Genomic DNA, 20912 nt, shown 5'->3' on the forward strand with positions numbered 1-20912 from the left:
CTGTAATTGATGCATGATATCCGAATGCTGTGATATGATTGGTGCGAGATACATACTCTAATGCGGCAATCTGATTGGTGCGAGATACATACCCTAATACGGCGATTTGATCAGTGCGAGCAACATACTCTACACGCTAACATGGAGTTATTATTTTTTTAAATGAAAAAAACAAAACAAAACAAAAAACTAAAAAACCTTAAGTACTGTGTAATTTTCTGTGTTGAATAAACAACTCACAACAACATTGAAGAGTGTGGGTGAGATGAGAAGCTGAGAGGTGAGACGTTAGAGATTATCACGATGAAGAGAGTCATTGCCCCGAGAGGAAATCGGGTGTTCCTGCGGCTCGGCACCGGAAGTCTTCCGTCCTCTGTTAAAGATTTCAGTGAGAATATGATTACATTACAAATCACAGCTACATTTGGTGGCTGATTTGGCCACCAAGCACTTTTATTTGGTTTAAGTGTCACTATCGTTGACTTTATAAGTGTGGAGAAACCAGTGTCCCCTTAACATAGGCTCTAGCAATGTTGCACGGCCACACTACTTTAGCCCCTGATAGTCTTAGAACGAAAGTCGCGAAAGATGGGCTTCCTTTGCCTTTAAATGAATGGAGCCCATGGCTACTGGAAAGAAATCCCTGATAGAAAAACCCTGGTCATTCAGGTGAGCGGTTTGGCTTGTGGCTAATCACTTCACCCTGTAGGCCAAGTAGATTATCAAAACCACCGAAAATATACTCTGTCATGAACACTACTTGAGCAATAGTGAAAATAAGGCCTGAAAAAAAACTTCAGGCCTGTACGGGATTTATACCCATGAACTTTGCAATACCAACTGAGCTAACAAGCCAACTGGGAGTTGGTCCGAGGTCATGGGTTCAAATCCTGTACAGGCCTGAATTTTTTTCTTCAGGCCTTATTTTCACTACTGCTCAAGTAGTGTTCATTACCACGAAGATCACTTTCATATCTGCAGTTCAATTACATGACTTTCATATATTCACTGTCGTTTAAAAAATACTCTGTTAACCCCAAGAGATGAAATGATGAGACTGGGAAGGATTACCTTCCTTGAAGGGTCACTGGATAGGGTGACCGCTGAAGCAATCTAGTCCCTACTTACATGTGTCCTCTAGCTAAGCACCTGCTGCACCATGGAGAACCCAGACGCCCCGCCGGGGAAATGGGCTGGAAAATTCACCCCCAGTCTTTCGCTAACGAAAAATTCAAGATGGCTTCCGTCGCTAGTTAGCAATTGTATAATGGCTCCATGCGGTATGAGTGTTATTTCACGCGCCAATTCCTTGGCTCTTCAAGGTTACAAGCACTGTTGTCATGTAATGTTACATTCGCCTGTGGAAGAAAAGCTTTTTGGCTTTTATCCACTGAAACAGGCTGTCCTGGTAAGTACCAGTTAGTCATGCTTGTGCCCTTTAGTGGTTGTGTCCTCGTGTACCGGCACACAAAAGAAGTAAACATTAACGAACTGCGTCATAACTCCATGTATGGTTATGAAAACAAAAGGAATTCCCTCGTGTACCGGTACACCAGGACAGCCCCCCTTTAGTCTTCATTTAGCACAGAAGTTAATGAAAATATGATTTCACCTGCCAAGTAGTAATGGAAAGATCTCTTTATCGCTAACTAATGTTTTTCAGAGCAAATCAGGCGTATGCATGAACACTTGACTGATATTGTGGACTTAGGTTTGAAAGAACACTGTTCATCGACTGATAAAAGGATACGCCAGTTACGTCCATTATTATATGTTAGATTTACTCTGAAAAATCTGATTGGTCGACAACATTCAATCGATATACATATATATACATTAGAATCACTCTGAGTACTCTGATTGGTGGAGAGCATACAGTCAACATACAATAGCGTGTGAAGTTGACATAATAATCCAATTTGTGATATAAACTACGGTGTTCTACAAGGATTTCCAGTCCTGAGAAAAGCCGTAACAACACACGTGATAAAATACTGTATCTTGTTATATGTGTTTGGTATCACCATTCAGCTGCCGTCACATTACTTGCCTTTGGCGCCTTTTGGTCAGGTTGATGAATGAATGGCAAAGCCTTTACCATTCTCAATCTATTGTTGTTTGTCAGCATTTTTTCGGATTATGGCTGCTAAACACTCAAATTTGTCTATTGCTTTCAGACAGTGATGTTCAAACTTTCCAGAAGGGGAGGAAAATCAAAATACAAAAAGTAAAACAGAAAGTTATGTATTTAGTGGCTAAGTTGGTGAAGGCATTTCTTGTAGCTGAGAATGAAAGTCAGCAAAGAAAAGATTTGCCACAGGCCGATTTTTTGTCATGTACTTGAAGGATTTATTCAGTCAGTAAGAACCTATTGAATAACTCAGAATTCTGTTGATTGAAAATTAGGCCCATTGTTTGTTTTTGTAGTGATTTAATGCATGTTTACAACGTGAGTGTACCAATGCACTTTACAATTGTTATTTGGAGTGTTGATCCTTTTGTTTTGATTCATTAATAAGGTTGACTTTTCTCTTCAGTAAAAGGCTATTGTGTTTATATGATAAACAAAATAATACATGTAGATGCTTGTAGATATGAAATTTCTCTTCTCATGTTCAACTCGACATTTCACGCGTGAGCTATTGGGTTAAACATTTGATGAGGAATTCCATATCTATGCACACCCATGTATTATTCTCTATATCTGCAGCAGGGTCATCATGTTGATTACAAAATCTGCCTAGTTTTCTAGCCCCACGTCTGTGTAGTGTTCTCAAACTTTCTGAAAACTCAGAGAAAAAGTATCTTGTCAGTATCTGTTATGTTACTTACTAACTGGGAGGTTCATAGTAGAAAAACTGTGTTGGTGGTCTTGAATACCCACCAAGAGCTGCACTCAAGACACAGGGTACACTTTTTTTCCAAAAGGGTTTGACTCATGAAAGAACTCAAAACTTTGCTCAACTTTTTACAACAGAAAAATTGTTTTGGAGAATTCAAATAATCAATGAATGAAAGAAACATTGATTAATTCATTGTAAATAAATAGCTGACATTTTTAACTTCCTGAGTGACATTTTTTGAAGGATTATTAGACTAAGAATAGTTCTTGGATATTATGTCAACCCATGTAATGACACATTTGCCATTGACAAATTCATTCCAAACTAATTTTCCTTGGGAAGGATATTTTGAATCCTTTTGATAAGGTGTTGTAGCTTGGCTCAGCTATTTCAGTTCTGGTTTGGGTAAACATGTGGTTTATTTTAAGTTGAGCTCTTTCAGCAAATTTCTGCCTTTATCTATTGCATTATTCACATTATTACACTGAAGTAACATAACGTATAAGTGCCAGTGGCAGAATTATGGCTGGACTGGTGAGGGAAAAATGATGCAGATTCTTGCTTTGGGAGTTTACATTTACATGTAATTGTGGAGATGTTAATTTTGGAATTTTTGAATAATGGCAATGGATATTTCGTAGGAGGGAGAATATCCAACACTCTTACGAATGCTTTTTAAGATGTATTACATAAGCTCATGAACTAGCAGACCTTAAAATCATTTATTTTTGAAGATATCAACATATAATCAGAAACTAAATGGGTGAAATCTTACCATGTTAAGCTCACTTGTGGCTGGGGTAGATTTCTTACGACAAAAATGATTGACAGCAAAAAGTCCTATTGTGAATTTTGGATGATCCTTTCAATCTTTCCTAGCGTAGTTTGTCAGTTAGTGTAATTTCTTGCCAATGATGCAAAACCTGAGGTTTTGTCTAACTATTTTTGCAAAGATTAAAGTATTATGGGAAGTTTGATTTTTTTTGTAGTGGAATACTGATGCCGCCACAATAAGATTTTGCTGTCAATTAGACATTTATGAATTTTTTGGAAGAGCTGCCTCATTTACTGAAACAATCTACTGTTAGTCAAATTTTTAGCTACTGTTTGCTCTTTACCTTCTCCAAAGTGAATAGTGCATGGCTGATAACCTCTTTGCGAGCCAATCAGCTCTAGAAGAAAAAATTCACTAGTAAGGTAAGTAGTAAGGAAAAATAGATTAATAAAAATAAATAAAATGATTAATGACATCACCAGAATAGAAATGAGCTTGCAACTGGTATGTTCAACAGGGCAGGGTGCTTTATGACTCCTGCTCCCGTGAACAAAGTACTAATGAGCAGTTGCAAAATAGAAATACAATTCTGGTGTGAGAGCTTAACTACTTGAAGTCCTCTATTTCAACTTAAAAATTGGTGGGTTTACGGCTCGTCAGATTTGTCAGAACTCAACAGTCAGGTTATTTTTGCATTTCCTCAGATGCAGCTTCGTTTTGATGGCCGAATGGGATTTCCTGGAGGATTTGTGGACGATTTTGAAGATCTAGAGACTGCCATTAATAGAGAGGTTGTAGAAGAGCTTGGAGAAACAACAAATCCTGTCAACATTACTAAAGAAAACTATGTGATCTCTCATTTGTATGAAGAGTATGTGTCAGAACTGGACATCACAAAGAAACTTTGTCTTCACTTCTTTGCCAAAAATGTTCCATTAGAACAATTCTTAGAACTTGAGACAAGGAAACAAGGGGCACCGTATTTAGGTTATGAGGTTTGTCAGTCTTTCTTTTGAATTCCACCCTATACACACAACAATTAATGCTGAAACATTTTTCAAGTTTAGAAGTAGTATTATTTTTTTGAAAACTTATTGTATTATTATTATTTAACTCCAGGCCTGGGTTGTTTGAAGCGTGGATGATGATATCCATTGGATGAATCTCTATCCGGTGGATAACGCACTACGTTTTGTGAACACTTTCTGTTGAATAGCGATTTATCCGCTGGATAGCGTTATCCGCCCTTAATACAACTAGACTCAGCAGTCCATTGCAAAAGATTTATGTTTTTCACGTTAGATATCTTAGTTACAATGTCCATCTTTTATGTGCTTCAAACAACGGATTCATTGACCTGTCAGCTCTCAAGATCCAATGTAGTAATTCTTCTTGCCTCTCTTTTGTTATATCAAGATAACGCCCTTTGGTGGACAGATTTGTGTGTTTTATTCAAATTCAGAAGATATTGTAATTTAGGAGAGGTTAATTTTAATCTTTTTTTAGAGGCAAAAAGGTAAACTCAGTGGAAGTAGTCACAAGAAATTTATCCCAAGATTTTAGTAAATCATTCCAGCAAGAAAAAGTCTCTTATCGTTTTTACTGTAGTTTCGTAGACGGCAGAAATTTCACTGTTTCCCTTTCAACGGAATACTTAAGTGAGAGACACAGCATTGTTTAATGGCTGTCACGTTTGACTCTGGATAAAGAGATTGAGAGTCAATCCTTAACTATCGGGGTCGTTTCCCATTGGAGGAAAAAGAATGAATTCTTGCTAAGCATTTCTTACCAGGAGATCATTAATCTAAAATGTTTTCCGGTGCATTGACAGGGTCAGATAAGACAGACGTGAGGAAATGTGCACATTCCGCTGTAACTTGTCTGTACCTATACGACCAAAGTCATGATCTGAAAAATTTTATGGTGATTTTTAAAGAAAGCGCATTTCTCTGTCAAGTTAATTATTTTCTTAATCGGCGAAGGTTTCTTCTGTTGTGCTTTTACACAAGAAATAGTTTTGAAGTTCACCTCTCCCGGGAGGGTATTATCCCTGTAAAATATTCACACCATGAAAAACTGGTGCAACTAGCTCGTACGCGCGGCATTTCAAGTTCGCTTTACTTATGTTCGGATCGTGACAAAAAAAGAGACATTGAGACATGTTTCTCTCTTACAAAGCATTTTCTCGAACTTGTCGTGTTTGAGTTTCAAATTACTCGATGAGAATATATATGCAGATCTTCCGATTGAGTGCGATGTTTGCTATTATTGAACTGTGAGTTCAAACCTTACTTATTTGTCTGTTGGTAGGTCCTCGGGCTGGTTCGCTGTCCAGTGTACATCTTAAGAGACAAACGAGGAGGGCTTCCGTCATTTCTAAGACACGACTTTGTAGGAAACTCCCGACAACAGCTGTTAATCGGCTTGGAACACGAAGGGATATTAACTCCAGAGGAGATCAAGGAAGTTGTGCAACTCTCTCAATCAATTCCAGCGTCGGCGGCTAAATTGTGACAGTAACAGTGTTTGATATTGCCGGGGAAGTACAGGTATGTGGAACTAATTTCAGAAGATAACGGCATTTGATAGTGCCAATTACTTTTCTGAGGAGGAGTGGACATGCAATCAATTCTGGGCTTGATGCGTGGGTGAAGGCTGGAAGTTTCGATAAAACCTTGTGAAAATGGACGTTTATCCTGGTCCATTTTTAAGTTTGCGAGCTTAATAAACGATATTCCACAGCTGCTTTGGAAAAGATGCAAATGTAATCGCAAAGCACGTTTTTATCACGAACGAACAGCGTTTTACGGAAGAACAATGGCCGTATTACTCATACGATTCGACTCACAAGACGAATTTCAGTGAACACTAATATTTGTTAAATTATTATTTTTTACTATTGTGATGATGATATTATTATTGTTATTATTGTAATATAACCGTGTGTATATTCCAAATGCAAATGATACTTGCAAAAGCTTTTTAAAGTTTCCCGCAGGCAATTTTTTTTGCCAGTAGCAAAAACGAAAACAGCTGATTTCTAGAACTCATTGGCCGGTCCATTGTGCGATGTTGGTTCTGTTGATCTCTTCCTTAATCCAAAGATAACAAATACGTGCATTTATTGTAAACGGTAATAAACGGCAATAAACGATATTAAGTGTGAAATGTGTCTGGAAATCAGTGTCAATGTTTTCTCGTATGTTTGTTTGTTGAGCTTGTTTTTGCACCTCCCTACCGCGTCCTCCCTCCTTTAAAAAATCCTGTTATTTAATTAACACGCAATTTAGTGGCTAATTTAGCGATTAATTTTACCGCTGAAGTGTGCGATCATTACCATAACTTCTTAGAGTTCTACGGATCTAAGGTTAGGTATTTTTTAATTATCGCTGCCTTGTAATGCGCGTAAGATTTTTGCTAAAAATAATAACCTTGAAGCTGTTCGATTCTGATTACTTGTGGTAGTCTGTGACTGTTTGATAGCTTCCCTTTTTTATCCTCGTTACAGAACGAATTTTTTTACTCAATTGATATAAACGAGTGTATTGATAAAAATTTGACAAAAATGAGCGCTGCGGGATCATGAGGTACCAGTTTAAACTCCTTCAGCTATGCGAGGGATCCGCGCATGCGTTACTCGCGATATCCTGGCTTCGCGTTGTCGGTTTTGTTACATGAAATAGAAATTTAGTTCACCAACAATTCTTTATCAGAGGCTTAACTTTCAAGGCTGAGTGCTTTTTGTTGCCGGTGTGGTAAAGTGGAAATGCTCTGCGTGATTGAATGATACATTAGGCGTGAAATAAGTTTAAGAATTAATTATTTAAAAATAGTCTCAGTACTAAAATAGAACTAAGATAGTCGGAAGAGTATTTCACCGCGTAGGTTATGTGATTTTTGGCTTTCAGCCGAGAATGTACAACAATTAAACCACATTTTAAGTGTGTACCTCTTCAGGGTAATGTTTTGTGGTGTGCGTGACTCGCTTTCACATTCCCTAAATGGGCTTGCCTTTCCTTCAGCTGTCTCTTTGTGTGAAGAAGTTCTTCCTCTTTTACCACCGACCAAGCTTTTGTCTTTTTTAACTTACTGAAAAATGATGGGGCTAGTGTAAAATCTTGAGTGCGTAAGGAAAGGTCTAATTCATTTTGGACAGGAGTGCAAGGTGCGGAATCACCTCAATCGAACCGCGTCTCTTCAGATTTTGCACCCCAATATTCTTGCCACTGATCTACAGAGAACACTTAAGTAAGCCGGCCCATCGTCATGATTACAAAGTTCGTGTGTTACATGATCCTTGGATACTGCTAGTATCAGGAATGTCGGAAGCGCCAAATAGAACAAGAGAGATGGCTCAGGATTGCTATATTTTCTATTTCCTCCTCATACAATTTTTCTTCCATTGAACCATGTTTAAGAATTTCAGGTTTTTCATTCTCTCTGCAACCAAATTCGGCTTTGTTAGTTTTTTCTTTGCTCTGGGTTTCGAGTTGGTTGTTAACCAGACTCTGAGTAGTAAACGCTCACTAAGTCTACAAAGAAAAAATCGACAAAGTTGGAGCTTAGTTTGTAGAGCAGGGCCTTGATCAACAATGGCATTATGCGGTCTGTTTTTCGCAGCTTGACTTCAGTATACACAATAATTGTCAAGAGGTTAACCTGTACTAAATAGTCATATTTTATGTTGCTATTAGTAGGTTTCGAAGCGCACTATTCTTTTGAAAGTAAAAATCAATTCAATGAGTCAGTACCTTCTCCAGGCGTGGCCATGTTAACCTTGTTGAGTTGATGTGACCATGAATTTTTCAGCCGAGAACAACGAACTGACCTATCACTAAATTGATACTGGTTTAAGTTGATAACTTAAGTATTCTTGTTTTATTTGCTATTATTTGGCCATCTGAGCATGTCGGGTTTTGCCTCTAATCCAGTCTAGTGTGGTAACTGAGCGACAACAGCATGGATAGAGAACATGGCGTGCGGTAGTAGAGTGGGCGTGAGGCGACAATTAACTCAGTTCTAGAGTTTGAATACCAAGGGTCAAGAGTTTTTTGCTGGAAATCGTGAGGAGGATGCTAACACCTTTACAAAACAGGAAAACAAACCTCCTCTTCGTTTTTTCGAAAGAAGTTGATGAAGTAGTCATTGTGGAGTATGATAAACTACATCCGAGACAGTCTAAAAAGCGGAAAATTCGACCCTTCCTGTGAGGTTAATCAACACTCCTGCCTTTTTTCCCACGGTGCTTTTACCAATTCATTTATCGGTGGACTTCAACCTTTTGCGAATCAAACATTTCGCTGAAGCGCAATTCTTGAAACATCCATTGTCGTTCAGCTAGACTTCCCATACGGAAATTAATTTTTGACGCATGTTATTGTGATGGTTCTAATTGTCGTTATCTCTTTAGCGATCTTATTTTGTGCCCTCTTTTGTAGTGCCTTGTTGAAAGGAAACCCTTTTATTCAATTATCTCTTTATCTTGGTTTAAACCTAAGTGTGATGATTACAGACGCTAGAGTAAAATAATCCGTTTGATACAAATACTTGTGGAACAGTAGGCACGCACGAAAACTGCGCAATGAGATTATTTTTATATCAGCGGTTTAACAGCCTCATTGACTCAGATAAATTTATTTCAAGATAGATTATTTTAAGCTGGCCTCGCGTTAAACCGATTACACACTCTATAAACACTCCGTTGGAACAAAATTTGTGCCAGTGTTATGTATCCCATGTTCCGTTTTAGCTATCGATACCGGAAAAGGCGACCTCATTCTTCCGGCCACTCTTTGAATAATTAAACGCGCCTAAAACAACGTAAAGATGCAGAGCGAACAAACACTACGGCGGGAGCTTGTGTAAAAAGGTTAACTTGCCGTCTGTGTACTTTACATTTAATTGTGAAAAAGAAACGCCGTCTTATTGTAATCAATCGGCACTTCTATAACCTTGCTTCGTGAAAGGGAAAAATAACTCACAACGTTTGAGAACTGCGTGTGAAAAACGATTGGAATCTGCTCTGTCTGACGTGATTTTTGTTTCGCGCTCTCCGTGCCGCAAAAAGTCGAACAGCTCGTTAAGATCCATTTTGATACTAGATGAAACCTAAAGAGTGGGTGGATATTGTACCGCTCATTTCATCCCTGTCGCTGATTTTGGGAAGATACGAGTTGAAGTGTCTTGAGGCTCTGTTGAGGTCACCTCGTTTGATCAATTGAGTTGTAATTAGCTACTTTACCTCCGCCCACCCTCTGCGATCAACAAACAATCATTGTCAAGCGATAAATACTTTAAGCGGAAATTTAGCTATTAGAGGTATTAACCGGGTTGCATTTTTCAGCCAAAATGCCCGGTCGTTGATGTGTCAATTCTTTCTTGGGACATGGCAGGGCGAAAAAATGACGGGAATTTTTGAAAATCAAACTGTACTGTTAAATTGTTTCCATTTGGAAGGCAGTATGACCAGTCAACGACACATGTCCTTCCACTTTTCCATACGTCACCATTAACCGATTGATGTCATTTTGGGCGACCAATCAGGAATGTTGTTGTTCATTAGCGATGACAGGTGAAATGAAATTGGCTAGCCGTGAACTTCAATAATATAAAAGCAAAGGACCAACCGACCACTAGCTGCATCACGTGTGAAATTGTATTTACGTTTTCATCATTTTTTTTTTGTTTAGTATACAGAACAGTGGGCCTCATAAGAGAAACTCGTATAAGTATGGAGAGGAACGAATCCATCGTTTTTGTCTTGTTAATGTTGGTCCTCTTCCAAGACAGGACCACTGCCAGTTGGATGTTAGTGCGTTTTTATCTCATGCATTTCCATTCATTAAAATCAAAAACAGAAGCTTTTCCAATTTGATGGACAAATACATGAGCGGTGGCGGTGTAGTTGATGAAAAGTTTCTTGCCTTATTTTGAAGGTGGATGGGAATTTCGGCGCTGGGCACCCGAAGCAGTGGAAATCTGACGACTTGTTATGGAGTTCCTGGCTTGTCCTCTCAGCAGATGACTGTCTGTCAGTCCAAACCGGACCTCATTCCAACCCTCAGACGTGGAGCAAAGCTTGGAATTGGTGAGTGTCAAAACCAGTTTGCCAAAGAACGATGGAATTGCTCCACCACAAATTCCTCGTCAGTGTTCGGTGGAATTATTAACATAGGTGAGTACAAATATCTTCAGTGTAACTTTTCTCACTGTGCGTCAGTGACGTTGCTTCAAGTTTCCCTCTTTTCTGTGACAGGAAGTCGTGAGGCTGCGTTCATTTACGCGATAACTTCTGCTGGTGTGGTACACGCGGCCAGCAGGTCATGCAGTCTTGGCAACCTCAGTGAATGTGCTTGTGAAACTCGTAGGAAAAGAAAGCAGCCCTCCAGAGGATGGGAGTGGGGAGGCTGCAATGATGACGTGAAGTTTGGTGTCTGGTTGTCAGAGACGTTTGTAGATGCACCTGAACGGAACGAGCGAGGTGTCACGAGTTCTGATAAGAAGGCACGTTTACGGAAGAAGGCAAGACATGCAATGAACCTTCATAACAATCATGTTGGTAGACTGGTGAGTCATTAGCACACTTCTTACCAAGGTTTAAATATGTTAGTGCAGTTATCAGCCTTCTGATGAAGTTGACAATCTTCGATCGACATTTTAGATTAAAGGCTATAGGCACCATCGAATAGTTTGAAGAAAATAAAATAAAGTGTTATCTTGTAAAAGAATGTTAATCCGAAAGTTTGCGAGAAAATCTGGAAACATAAGATGGTTGGGTTTAAATGTCACCTAAGCGATTTAGAATGTTGTGTTCGAGCAGGTTTTAGGTTTAGGAATTTTTTTGGAGTACTTTTCAACTCACATAAGTTCGAAACGGAACTGGCCAAGACTGCAAATGTTCATCGAAATGGCCAGTTTTCGCGAAATTTCATGCATATAACGATAAGAAAAAAAAAATCAAAGGTAGAATATCTATTTCTTCAAGTATTAGAATCACGAATGTACTAACAGCTCCAATAGTCTTCATGACCAGTATTCAATTGCTCTTAATTGCTTAAAATGGCTTCCTTTCATAACACATTCTCTTTTTTCAAAGACGAATTAGAATTGCATAATTAAAAATTACTATTCGATTGTTTGAAAGAAGGAACCTGGGCGGCTTGCATGAAAATCTCGTGGGAAAAGTGAGATTACTTTGTTCGAGATCGATGTAACGTTAACATATGATGGTGTTCAGTTCCAAATAAAAACAGTCTGACGTAAAATTTGATACGAAAAGGACACAAGGTTCAATCCTCATCGATCAACAGAGCAAAACAGTTTACTTGTAAATAGCATTTATTTTGGGAGAGATATTGCTGGTAATTTTATCGGTCATCTTCTTAATTTCATGAGCATGTGGAAGATTATTTGATTGTCATTTTTATTGAGTCATTTATTGACTAAGTGAGTCCAATGGGCCATTAATTTTGCGTACGCACAAGATAAACAGTTTAACAGACGTTCGATGGCAGCCCACTAAACGGAACTCGGAATTTTTTTTCATTTCAGAACTCGAAAATTCGTATTAGGCGCTGTATTTTCGGCCTAATATATGATTTGGACTTACCACGATTTACTTATACTTGTTTTTTCATGATATTTTCAAGCTAGACACGATCAGCCAATAACCTATCAAGTTTCCACATAATTTGTTGGCGTGGTAAAATTCTTTAGAAAGTTTTGTTGCAACAGGGTTTGGATTTTATGAGTAAGAATAGAGTTATTTGCGGCTTTTCAAATTAAAGTTGGTTTGTCAGTAGGCGATCTTCAATTCCAGACATTTCACAAGTTTTTTGCTGGTTTCCCCCCCAATTTTCCCCACACGCAAAATTAGCTGTTAAACACATTAGACGATCCGAGTGGAAAAAGTCATGTAAACGATTTTGCAAGTGGTTTTAAAGTTCAATTTCGTACGCGGATATTACAACAGTGGTACCTTACATCTTGTTTCTCTTTCACCATTGGCCTACAGAAAGCGACTCTAATGTCTTCCTCGACTTACATCGCTGGAATTTGGAATTTCTCTTTTAGTTGATAATGTTAGCGTGATTGAGTGGCTTCTTTTTAATCTCTCCAAATCTGGAGAGGTACCTCCCTCGACAAGCTATTTATCATGTGTTGCCTTCAGTTTCCTCTTAACAGCAGAACAACGCACTTCAACGCAATGGATTTTGCATGTGTTCATTAATTATCGCTTACTCGTTCTTATTTTATAGCTTAGAACACTAGAGCAACTTCAACTTAACGCTCAAAGCCATTAAGTTTGTATTTATTGGCGGGCCATTGATAAAAGCTCAGCAAGACTCAAGACCATTTGGTAAAATGAATTTCGTTTCATTATTGTTCTTATTAGGTTGACCTCCAGCCAAAGAAAACAAAGGGATCAAACCCCACTCTGAACTTAATGTGATTATAACGTATTTTCCCTCTGTCCATACTTTAACGGGAGACAAAATAATTGGAGGTCCTTTAATACTAGAAATATCAAACTCATATGTTGAAATGACGACAAATCATGTAGCAGTTTTCCTTTGGCACAGCAGATATCTTTTTAAAGCACGTTTTCGGTTTCCTGATGCTCAAAGTTCTTCCGTAGTCTAGATTCATTAAAATTAAACGATTATGGATGAGCTATCATGTCTTAGAGCAAATGGAACTTCGGTTCATGTCAATTAGGAACAAAATGTTATATTTTGATTATGTCGGAAATGTCGGGTAACAAGGGTAGAAGAAATGGGGTGTTTTCTCAACTTAATCAATTTTAGATTGGCATAGGTCCGTTAAAAGCACTTTATCCACCGGTGTTTTTTGTTCTTTGCGAAATTCACCTTATCTCAGTTGTAGTTGCGGTTTCCGTCACCGATAAACACATGAAGTTGGGATTAATGTGTAGTATTTATTTATGTTTGAATTTGATTGTTGTTTACATTATTGAAAAAGCGTGTGTATCAAGTGCTGCTCTTCACTCGGCCATTAGGCCGTTTGTCGCCCCACAAAATCGTCAGCAGCTGTCATTTAGTCAAAATATTTTTTGGATTTCTGACAATGCAGTAAATAATGCGTTGCTTGCCATTCTGACGTTAGTTGTAGCTACTCACGTAGCAAGATGATGCGGCCGGCGCCTTGTGCTGTCAAATTACTCTGTAGTGTGTACATAGACAAGATTTTTACTTAACTTATGATAATGAGGCGGCAACAAGAATGCCTTGCCGATGTCGGATATTGAACAGTGTTTGGTTTGTGGCCGCATTCGGAACATATCACGTACAACTTATACAACTAGACGCACTCAGTCGGTGTACGATTGAGGTGACGATTCCTTGCACGGTTTGAAGACTTCAGAGTTATCGTGGTTTGCTCTAAAAATTTGTTTTGATTCAACACAACCGTTTTCTTGTTTGTTACCGCTTTTTGAATTCCGTTCAGGCTATAGGTTGTAAGTAGTGATTTGGTCGAAGGAATATTCTTGTGTTCATAGTCAGACTGGAAGCAAATGTCAGGACACGAAACCTCCTTTTTTTAATTTTTAGACTCATGTCCAACTGTCCAACTGCTTTTCTACGTTTTGGCATTAAGGCAAAGTTAAGTGAGACAATACGCATAAAATATAAATTTTTAGTGTAAAGTCGTTTGGACTATTGGTTACCGGAAATAATTGAAATTAAAAATGTTAAACTAACCAACCTTTTTTCTCCTTTTTGAGTTGTGTTTACAGTCTTTATAAAGCCGTCTTTTGCGGTAATTTCTCGTTGCATACGAGCTGGACAAACCTCCAGAAATTTCTAACGTAAAACGCATGTAGCTTTGCTATTGTTGGTTGAAAGCTCTCAAGCACAATATTACGTTTCCTATTGAATATTAGTTAGAACCACTTAATTTTCCTTACAGTTGCGTGACCTATAAGTTCCAACCCATAGCTAATTTTTAATGACAAAATCATTGTGATGTTGTAGAGGGAGAGAGAGAGAGGGGGGGGGGGGGGGGAGAGAGAGAGAGAGAGAGAATGAGAGACAGCTTAAGTATTAGGGTGACACTTGTTTACTCCTTTACTGTTTTTGTCAAGTACAAACTATCGTTGGGTCTAACGGAAACGTGAGGGCAGGGGGTGGGGCAATGGGTAGAGATTGGGGTGCAAATGGAACTTTTAACATTCGTGATGGAACGAACTGTTCATAGGTGTGTCGTTATGTTCTGACGACAGCGACTCAGAAAACACGGATGTGGGAGATGTAAACACCTCTGTTGTGTGGGATCGTAACTAATTTATTAATCTGGTCGGCTTGCTATTTGTTTTCTCAGCCGTTTTCCTTTGGAATTAATCTCCTCATTAAAGACAAATCATCTCTTTTTGGCCGCTCCTAGAGTGATTTGGAATTTGACGGGAATTTTGTAAATGATCGGTTTGAAGAGCTTGTCACTCAAAGTCAAGAGAGTGACGCCGTGGGAAATTCCAATCGCAAAATCTGAGTCTTTATTTATATAATAAATTTAGTTTCCAATAAACGCCTGGGGCCGATTTTTCGAAAGGTGGTGAGCGCTAGTCCAAGGTCAGAATTTAACCTCGGTCCATATTTTTCCTCTATGCAGCAATGTTTGTTGCTGACTCCTGTGATATTTCATACTTTAAGATGAAATTAAAAGAAAACTAAAAGTGGTTGATAATTTTGCTTTTAGAGGCTCACGACAATCTGGGGAGAAAATTCAATTTATAAAGCATAATCATAAGGAAAGATGTGTTTTCGTCTTGTCACGAGCGTAGGACAAAGAAAAAAAATTCTGAGTCCCCATGAGGAATCGAACCTCAGACCTTCGGTCTGAGCGCTCCGATGCTCTACCACTGAGCCACAGAGACTCCACGGTAAGCGAGGTTTATTACGAAGTTCATATGAAACGCGTCCTGCATACTGCTAGGATCGGCAATGTCGAAAGTGTCAAGCGCGTGCTTTCCCAATCACTCTAGACTTTACAGAAAACACAAATAGGATTGTTCAAAACATAATTAAGTTTTGTAGTTAGAAATTAGAGAGATGGTAAGTTTTGAGCTCGGTAAAGAAGTAAAGAAAGATGTTTTTCGTCTTATCACGAGCGTGGAGCAAAGAAAAAAATTCTGAGTCCCCTCAAGGGGACTCAGGGCGCGGAATCCGAAGGTCTGAGGTTCGATTCCTCATGGGGAATCAGAATTTTTTCGACCTCCTTAGCGTCACAATGCTTACTTGTCCCATTATCTACAGAGACAAAACTTCAGCTTTAAGTTTCCGAATAACTTTGTCAATGTTTGCAATCAAAACATATCTGATCGCTGCCCTGACATCGGCTCGGTTGTTGCTTAGGTTCGTGAAATGAAAAACTGCAGAAAATGCTGAACGCAGGTTACTATCTCGGGAGTTATGTTCAATACATTTCCGAACGTGCTTACAAAAGTTACCTAATGTATATCATCTTGCCCAACTCTAGTCTGTCTACAGCCGTTTATTTTATTTTCAGTTCAGAGGGGGCGCGCAAAGCGAGCATAACTAAGAGCGTGGATCTTGAAGGCGACCGCGTAGTGGGTTGAACACCCACACTTTGTGTCTGCCTTCGTTAAATCCCTAGCGGTTCTAATTTATTTCGAGTCATAGACAATAAGCTGAGGGAAAACAGAACGTCCTGTGAACAGAATATCCTGAAAGTGACTAACTTTAAAGAAACTTTAGAGTTTACCTATATTTCCGCAAAATTCAATAATTTTTGTAACATGTGAAATAACTCTTAGTGTCCTATACCCCTGAATTGATTTTACACGGCATTTGTTTTCAGCAACAAAATTAATATCTGTCTACTTTGTCAGACCAGTCATCGTTCAAGTGAATCTAATAACTGTTTACCAAACTTGTAATTCTTAAAATTTTGGTATCTGTTACATTTGTTATCTTTTTTCTTCTATCTTTGATCATTCAACGGGTTTTATTGCGCAGTATACGATGATAAAACGTAATACCGAGATATTGTTTTCTCAGCCGGTAAGATGGGCCATCGGAGATTGTAAGTATGTCATCCGAACTAAGTGAACTCGTCACTTCAAGTAAATTGCTCTAGTTTGGAGAAGAATGAATGAATTCAGCACACGTATTCTTTAACACCTTCGATATTAAAAAAACGCCAATCGAAAGCGGTCTGTCGCTTAAAGAACCAATCAGAATGGTTCTTTCATTGCGGCATACTAGTTAACCGTACTGTATCATCAGAGTGCTTACAGTCAAGGGCTGTTTGGTCCAGTGAAAGGCAGGATTTTAATGATTGATACTGTGATTAACCCTGTACTCGTTTCATTGTGTTAGGTTTTTAAATTTCATTTGTCTGGCCGGTAGTAAGAATTATATCAAAAAGTACGTTTTGTTCAAGATAGGCCTTCTTCCCGATTCTCCTAAAATATTATTTTTGTTTTCTAGTAGCATTCATTGATGTTACACCAGACAATACAACTCCTTTTACATACCTCATTGCAGAGCAAATATTGGACAGTTTACGTTTTGTTTCCAAGGACCTAGATTTTTAAATTCTCTGAATATAGGAATCCAGAATGTTGGCACACTTCCCCTGTTTAAGTCTAAATTGCTAACATTACACCTAAGCTGACTCTTTCTTGTTTTTTTTTTCCTATTCAAACGAGCTGTTCTATTAGATGTTTATTTGAGTGCCTGCTATTGTTGTTGTTTTATGTGTATGTTCTTTGTGTTCTTTCCCATTTAACCTACAATATTTTTTACCTAAATTACGCCCTAATACCCCACGTTTGTAAAATTTTAGGAGCCTGTAGCACATAAGCCTCTTGGTTTCTCACCTCGCCACATGTTAGATTGTCAGTTATATTGTATTATATTAATGTATATGTAATTTCTTTTATTTCTATTGATTTATTATAATTAGAAAATGGCAAAATAAACAAATAGAGGATAAATCTCCACTGCTCATTTAAACATTTTTAACATTGTTATTTGCAGGCCGTTCAAACCCTTGTAAGTGATCGCTGTCGTTGCCATGGAGTCTCTGGCTCTTGCACCATGCAAACATGCTGGAAAACTGTGCCGAACTTCGAAAAAGTCGGAGAATTTTTAAAAGCTAGGTACGCGAATGCGGTACAAGTAGTTTACAACAGACGAAAGCGACGCATAAGGCGAAAGGAGCAGAAACGACTAAAGATTACCAGAGATACGTTGGTGTACATCGACCGGTCACCAAACTATTGTAATCCTAATCCGACTCTGGGCATCTTAGGCACGTCTGGCCGGGTGTGTAACAAGACGTCTTTAGGAGGAGACCGATGTGATATGCTGTGCTGCGGAGGAGGGTACAACACTCAGGAGGTACGAGAAGTCAAACGGTGCAACTGCAAGTTTGTATGGTGTTGTGTTGTGACCTGTGAAAAGTGCCCTCTGATTTATGACCGGCACACCTGCAAGTAACCGTCAAGATTCCCCTCTTTTAGCAGCAATTTTCTTCCCCGTGGAGATCAACTTTATAGTTTAATAAGTTATTTATTAATTAAAAACAATCAGGAAGTGAAATGAATTAACATGGTGGCTAAAAGCCCGCGTTCGTCTTTACTCTTGGAACTTTCCTACTTCCACTTTAGCACAAAAGAAAGGGAATGTCAATGAATAACAACAACAGTTATGCTTTGAGTTGAAACTTTACTCAGCAACTACGTATCTCGTAAACTAGCTGTGCATCAGCAATTTATCAGTAATTTATTAGACTCTGTTAACTGCAAATAATGTCTAGTTTAATGCAGTAAGAAAGAAGTGAACTAATGAGGTGGAATACAAATGATACTACGGTTTTCATTTTTTTAAATAGTCTGACTGACCGACTGACTGACCTACTGGCTGACCGACTGACTAACCGACCGACCAAACGACCGTCTGACAAACAGACAGGCAGAGAAAGACAGACTTATACAGGCAGCAGAAGAAAGACACTGAGTCGGCAGACTGTCAGAAAAGCAAACAACAAACCCACATACGTAACCAGCAAATTAACAGACGCAGTACTTCAAACGAAAATTTTCAAGGCAAAAGCGTGGAGTACAGCGTCTTATTGTAACCGATATTTTCAATTTTCTTGTTGTTATAAATGTCAGTCAGGTACTGTGTAACATTTTGCATGTAGTGTACGTTATTTATATCCAGTAGCACGTAAATGGCTTGATTTGATCATTTTAAGGGATACATGGCCAGTTTAATGCTGGTCACTTTACTATAATGGGCAGAGCAGGGGACACATTCTTCTCTTTTTATTCGTCCTCTCTATTTTATTCCGCTTGCAATCGACAAAATGACATAGTGATATAACTGATACACGGTTAAGCCACCTACATTCTAATTGGTGACGATATTTTTTAATTCAAAACATTTTCAAGTTTGAGATATCATTATCAATTCGCTTCTTGCCCATTTCCGGTCCATGCAAGAAGACAATAATCGATAATATATGGTGTAAAGTTATGTCGAGTTTTTATCACATAGGAAACCTTGAAGTTCTTGCTTAGTTCATTTGTACAAATTGGCTGCTTTAAAATTAATTTTTAACAAAATATTTGTACTTTTGTTGTTGTTGTGTTTTTTTGTCAGCTATTTTGTTAAATAAAACGAATTAGATTCGGAAATGTGCCGTTTCGTTTTAATGCGCCGTGAACACTGGCTAAGGGTTTCTAGTGCGCGATAGTCCGTCTGTGTCAACTGGCTGACGAAAGTCAACTTAGTTCAATGGGAAAAATTTATCAAGAGTTGTAATAACTCGGCATGCGAACTTTTAGATCATAAATGAGTCTCAAAGAAGAGTTTGGCAGTGTATGATCGCGTGACAAATTGTAATCACCGCTAACGGTTGTTTTGAGGTACAAAACTAACTTAGTCAGATCATTTGTATTGCTTTGAGGCACTTTCTCAGACAACGGTTCCCAGAACGCTTCTGCTAAGTCTATTCTGCAATACTTGTAGCCAAAAAAGTATCTTCAATTAAATTGTCTGGTTTTTCCGGCTTTGTTAAGGGCGTCCTGGCATCCTGGTGATTCACAGACTTGGCTATCCTTTATATTGAGAAGCCGTAAGAAGTCGATCTACCATCATTAAATCAAAGAAGAAAGCTATGAAAGAATAGATAGGTTATGGCCATCGTTGAAGAGATGAGTTAACTTTGTGCACGAGTACTGTAATGTATGATGGCAGATTTCACAATCATGAACTGACGTCTCTTTGTTTGGAATTTCTTTAATTGCAGTTTACCTGGGATGAGAAATTCGCTACGAAATCCATTTACAGTAAACCCTCTGATAATTTCCAGTGGGACTTTTTCCTAGGGCTCCCAGCCGGGGGGCTTATTACAAAAAGGGGAGGGATCTTAACAATAACTCACTGTGGGAAAATGCAGAATTGTCCCATATTTACTAATACCGTTTGCAGTATGTATTTCTCCGGTTGAAAGGCTACAATGTTTGTAACAGAGAACAACGCAGGTTCTCAAATAAAACTACGTTTTTGTACTGCAACACTACTTGAACAAAAGAACAACTATTTCGGTATTTAGATGGGGAGGGGGGGAGAGGGGGGGGGGGGAAGGAAAAGAGGCCTCCATCAAAGAAGGGAGATCCAGTTCAGCTTTCAAAGCTAGAAAATGACCAAGATCCCCTCTTGTAACGGAAGGATTGCAGTGAGACCAATAAACAGTAAAACATGCTACTGATACAAGCGACGTAAGAAGTTTAATTATGCCGGCTTTCGGCCGATGGACAACACTGGTGCTCTGACTACAGCCTTAGCGTTCAACCTCAAACTGGGAATTGGAAAAGATATCAAGCGTTCTTTCCAATTGCAAAAGTGTGTGATGTTTTCGTAAGATTTTGGTACAGGTAAAAGATAATTATGCACCCAGCTTTTAAAAAAACTCAAAATGGACGACGTTCACATTAATTCAGGGAAAAAGCCACCTGCTAGCTTCACGAAGATTCTGATCAAGGAGGTACTGAGTCAAATGTTAAAGAGACAGTGCAGCTGTAAAGAATGAGACAAAAAGCAGATCCTCACAGAGAGAGATGTGTGTTTAAAAAGAAATTTAACCCTAACTCTAAACTACCAACAGCTAATTAGCAATAAGGAGAACCAAGCAGCATTAAATGTACATGTGCTTTTAGAGGTTAACAGCCACTCTACGTACAAACATAGCCGGGTTTATTCATTGAAAGATTGCAATCGACAGCAAATGACGAAACTTTCTCT

The 20912-nt window shown here is 38.6% G+C and overlaps 2 protein-coding genes and 1 long non-coding RNA gene across 3 annotated transcripts; 2 read left to right on the forward strand and 1 right to left on the reverse strand.

Annotated features, from left to right (window-relative positions):
* The first annotated feature begins 1216 nt into the window (after positions 1 to 1216).
* Positions 1217 to 6786, forward strand: LOC113668722 (U8 snoRNA-decapping enzyme). Its single transcript, XM_027184675.2, has 3 exons — positions 1217 to 1408; positions 4323 to 4613; positions 5929 to 6786. The coding sequence occupies exons 1-3, from the start codon at positions 1268 to 1270 to the stop codon at positions 6130 to 6132; spliced, it is 636 nt and encodes a 211-aa protein (XP_027040476.1). The 5' UTR covers positions 1217 to 1267; the 3' UTR covers positions 6133 to 6786.
* Positions 3554 to 6078, reverse strand: LOC113668723 (uncharacterized). Its single transcript, XR_003446027.2, has 2 exons — positions 5911 to 6078; positions 3554 to 4015 (listed from the first exon to the last, which is right to left on the reverse strand). It is a non-coding gene; the product is annotated as an uncharacterized LOC113668723 (long non-coding RNA).
* A 3255-nt stretch (positions 6787 to 10041) lies between the features above and the next one.
* On the forward strand, positions 10042 to 19303 carry LOC113668724 (protein Wnt-16). Its single transcript, XM_089192254.1, has 5 exons — positions 10042 to 10189; positions 10308 to 10425; positions 10554 to 10792; positions 10874 to 11184; positions 17640 to 19303. Exons 1-5 carry the CDS (start codon positions 10138 to 10140, stop codon positions 18099 to 18101), a joined length of 1182 nt encoding a protein of 393 aa, XP_089048380.1. The 5' UTR covers positions 10042 to 10137; the 3' UTR covers positions 18102 to 19303.
* The last annotated feature ends 1609 nt before the right edge of the window (positions 19304 to 20912 follow it).

The sequence above is a fragment of the Pocillopora damicornis genome, chromosome 13 (assembly GCF_964200805.1).
Source record: "Pocillopora damicornis chromosome 13, jaPocDami1.2, whole genome shotgun sequence".
Taxonomy (NCBI): domain Eukaryota; kingdom Metazoa; phylum Cnidaria; class Anthozoa; order Scleractinia; family Pocilloporidae; genus Pocillopora; species Pocillopora damicornis.